Source organism: Apium graveolens, chromosome 2 (genome assembly GCF_009905375.1).
Source record: "Apium graveolens cultivar Ventura chromosome 2, ASM990537v1, whole genome shotgun sequence".
NCBI classification, from domain to species: Eukaryota; Viridiplantae; Streptophyta; class Magnoliopsida; order Apiales; family Apiaceae; genus Apium; species Apium graveolens.
The window spans coordinates 88,147,897-88,152,613 of record NC_133648.1 but is presented as its reverse complement, the minus strand read 5'-3'; the positions used below and the strand labels follow the sequence as shown (position 1 = coordinate 88,152,613).

Sequence of the window (4,717 nt, the reverse complement as noted above, 5' to 3'; positions counted from 1 at the left end):
CAATATTAAGCCGGTAGTAGAAATAAATAATAATAAAACTATGTTATCATTATTTATATAAATTATCTAATTCATTAAATATGATTAATTAATAAATTACTCATATTTATTCTACATCGTGAGGGATACTTCTCAGCATATCACGACTATCCGGATAATACGAATTCACTGCTTAGAATACCAAGAACCTATTCAGTGAGTAGTTACCGTACAATCAATTTCTTCTACCCTGCAATGTCACGATTAAATACAAGGCATGGAACTTGTGTCAAGCCTATCTTATTTAATCATTTGCTTTCCCATTCACTATGCTTAGTTCTATTTAATGTAAATTAGAAACTCCTTTTTAATTTCATTCACTCTGGCCAGAGATTCCTGAACTAGCATAAGTGGATCAGCATTGAACATTCTCTTCCTTCATTGGAAGGGGTAGATGTTTTATTGATCATACACTATCTTCGTGTACAAATTCCTATACTCAGTAGAGCCCTTATAATTGTCCCTGGAGACTAAGAACTAAACCAAAGCATAGTTCAGTGTACACAAGATGACTATGATGACCTCAAGTCTAAGGATACTTGTACAACTATCACTATATGAACAACTGCTGACACGTGAGTGAACTCCATCAGTTGTTCAGCTGTGTGAGTCATGTTCAGTAAACTTATTCTATAATAAGCAACTACATACTAGCTATAGTGTCACCACACAAATGTCTATGAGAACAGACATCCTTCATAATGAAGCAAGCATAGTATGTACCGATCTTTGCGGATTACTAATTACCAGTTAGTAATCCTACGACCAGGAAATATTTATGTTTAGAGTTATCATCTTTTTAGGTCTCATTATTATGGTCTCATCATAATCCATAAAAAGCTTTACTCTAAACTATGGTATATCGTATTTAAATACTTAAATAGATAAAGCCCGCAATAAAACCAAAACAAGTCTTTTATTAATATCAATGAAATCAAAATAGATTACATAAAAGTTATTCCTAAATCATCATACATGATTGGACTTAGGACACATCTCTTTCAGAAACTCGATCATTTAGAACAACATTACAGGAAAATGTCTCATCCTCGGCAAGGACCATGATACGGAACCTTGAGATAATAGTTAGCTATTTTTTCTAGGCTTTAATTTAAAGTATCACGCCTACAAATATTTTCAACAAATTCAAATAGTTTAGTTACCTCTTCGGAGACACAGGAATGTTTCGAGGACAATGGGTACATTTAAATACTGTGCCAATGCGCTCAACCTCGTGCAGACATTTGCTACAGCTATAAACCACCAATTTGTTTTCTCATCGACCTTAATGATCTTATAGATGCAGCAAATTCTTTTCTGGGTTACAATGAAAATGTAATATTTAACAACAAAAGGAAATATATATAAAATATTTTTTTCTGAAAATTATATAAAGACAATACCTTGAGATGATCGTATGCCAGATTCTCATTAAGGTCTTTGAGTGACAATTTTTCAAATAATGTAGGAACCAGTTCAATTTGTTTAGCTTGGAACAATTTGTCTCTTTTCATTATATAACCTTCCTCAAGCAACCTAAACATATAGAATAAAATAAAAATAGAGCAAAACGTCGATGAGTTAATTTTAACTCTATATTTACTTGTTACCTCTACCTCATATCAATCACAGATTCATCATCTAGATTTATATATAGATGAGTAGATGGTAATGTACCAATCTGAACATAACCTGGATATGGGAATAAAGTTAATTGTTTAATCAGTAAATATATAATTGTGTAATAGGTTTGCTTGTAGAACTACTTACTCATAAACGTAGTCACTTTTGTACTTGTTATAATAGCAATAATCGGTTTTTTGGGATTTTCAGCCATCTTGTCGTTGAGCGACACAGCAAGATCACCCAAACAGTTACTTTGTGGGCATTACTACAAAATATGATTAGATATGAGTAAGGTTAATAATCTATAGCAATATGCGATGTAGATTTGTAATTATACTACTAGTTAAATATCCGTATGCACACAAACTTGAATCACATATTCTAAACTTCACAATGTCCATCTCCGTATCTAGTAGAAAGCTTGTTCAAACCTTCATACTCCTCCATAACTCCAATAATATCTATTTTACACAAAATTTCTTTAAACAATATTAAAGTATAATGTCTTAAAATTATAGCATGCTTGTTTCATATGAGTAAATTAAGACAATATTGAGTTAATAGAGTGCGTCACCAGACATATTGCAAATTCAGGCTGCTGTTGAGGAAGACATTTATTTGCTTTTGCAAATAAATCTCCCAGGTCTAATAACTCAAACTTTTGCGATGGGATTATGCCATCATCATCAGCAGTCCTCACAGTAGTGGAGCCTGTAAATCTGATGCATAGCGTTGACTACACAGGCTTCAAGTTCCCAACTGGATCTTTAACTGTAAGCTGGTCAAAAATATAGAGACCGCCTTCCACAATTTTCGTGGTGAATCCATTCCAAATATTATGATAGGGAAAGGCATGAACATGGTTATCCTATATTTAAATAATTTAAATGACATAAATACATATTAGTGGAAAGCAGGATTGACAGTAAATAATGCAAAGATGAATAAATTTAAAACATACATCATCGTCAAGGAGAATAAGATTGTAGCCTTTCAATGAGTTTGTATCTAAAGTCATGTCAGCCCACATCCTGGTAACCCTGACCTTAATTTTCCAGTTAGTGCTTGCCTTTTCGAGATTGGATAGACGATCAAATGATTCCATTGATAAAGATCACTATAAGAAGAACAAGAAAAAAGATTATTTAAACATTATAGATAAACTCAAAATGTAAGATATTTATACATTCAATATTCTAAGAACTGTATAAATCGCTTAAAGAATTGAAGATCTTATAAAATGGTTGAACTCTTGAGAGAAAAAAAGATGATGCTTAGCAAATGACAAAGCTCCTGTAAAACTGTTGAAAATATACTTCACCAGCAAGGCATTAGGGAGATTCCAACAATTTAGCTCGAAATTGATAGTGCAAATCTATTCCTTTAAATGAGAACTAGAGTAATATCCCAGTTTAATTTGCTGATAATTCTTATTATTAGTGTTTGATGTGATTATGACAACTAACAAACCTTATCATTTGGGTTTCTTCCAACAAAAAATGAAAACTGTAATCCTTTGATTAACAATAAAATTTGTACAATATATTTAACAATTAAGAAATTCTTCTTAATCAAACAGATTATACATATTTTTGATAGATAAATTAATTGGAGAGATTTTATTATTATTATGTTTATACATAGGTGAAACACATAAAAATGTGCAACATTTTAGATGTTGAACTTACAACACTGATATATCAAACACAATAAATTCAGAGTAAAGCATGAAATATAGAAGTATGCGATCAAATGTTCTTAATATATCAGGTCAATTGTCTACACTTGGAAGATTGTAAAACACTTCCTCAAAAACTACATTATTTGTAATATTTGTGTTACTACCATCATCACTATCTATGAGAATATGGAGGCCTTCTGGTCGTGTAACTCTGGATATAGCAATATAAATTTATACATGCGAGAAAGCTGCTCTAGGAAGGTAAAGCCCAACTGTATCAAGTGATTGTCCCTGACTTTTATTAATTATCATGGCATAACATATTTGAATCGAAAACTGAATGCATTTAAATTCAAAAGGTCAGTTCGTATCACTTGGAATCATCTCAATTCTAGGAATTAGATGTTTGGTTCCAAGATAAGAGCCACACAATATCTCACATTCAATATTGTTCTTCCTACAGGATTTTACAATCACTCTTGTACCATTGCATAATCCCATAATCTGGTTCAAGTTTCTCATAAGCATGACGACAACTCCTACCTTCAATTTTAACTCATGCTTAGGAATGCAAGACATATTAATAGAGTTTAGATACTCAACTGGAAATGCGGATCTGAAATCATTATCATCATCACCAGCATCATCAATTGAATCCTGACTCAGATAAGTATAAACCATGCCTGGAATTTTTTTAAGTATCGTTGTATTAATTTCATCCACCACGATATTGGTAGGTGTGAGTATGGCCCTTGATCTGAGGTATTCATATGAAGAGATATTATGCATAAAATCTGGGTATGTCACTTCAAAAAGCTTCTGAATTGGATCTTCGGACGTATGAACAATATATTGATTAGGAATCTTTATTAACATTTCACCACTGTCTGGACTTGGAGAAATATTGGTTTTCTTACCATCACCAACAACAAGCCGCCACTTTCTAAAGTTCGCGATGGTCTTGTTCTCCAAATCTGTATTTCCTGCATTAAACCGCATGTTTTGCTTTAATAAAAAATACCTCACAGGATTCCCAAAGCTTGGATTTATTGAGGGTAGAACAGACTACTTCAGCCCTAGACGCTTTTTGAATGACAGGTTGTATATGCCAAAAATCTCCACCAAAAACAATGGTTATACCACCAAATGCTTTTTAGCTCTCCTTTTATCAGCAGACATAATGTCTCTCAAGGATCAATCAACGCATTTAAAAGCATGATGATGTTGCATAGGAGCCTCATCCTAAATTATTAAATCAGTTTGCTGAAGTAGCTCGGAAATATTGGTCCCGTGTCTTAAACCGGCAAAACAATTTTCATCAAGTTTCAGTGGAATGTGAAAGGAGTGTGCGGTTCTTCCACCAGGAAGCTG

At 32.8% G+C, this 4,717-nt stretch overlaps 1 protein-coding gene across 1 annotated transcript; it reads right to left on the bottom strand.

Moving 5' to 3' along the window:
- Positions 1–2,046: 2,046 nt before the first annotated feature.
- On the bottom strand, positions 2,047–4,345 carry LOC141691228 (uncharacterized). The gene is made up of 3 exons (XM_074495966.1): positions 3,832–4,345; positions 2,245–2,376; positions 2,047–2,126 (listed from the first exon to the last, which is right to left on the bottom strand). Exons 1-3 carry the CDS (start codon positions 4,343–4,345, stop codon positions 2,047–2,049), a joined length of 726 nt encoding a protein of 241 aa, XP_074352067.1.
- Positions 4,346–4,717: the final 372 nt, after the last annotated feature.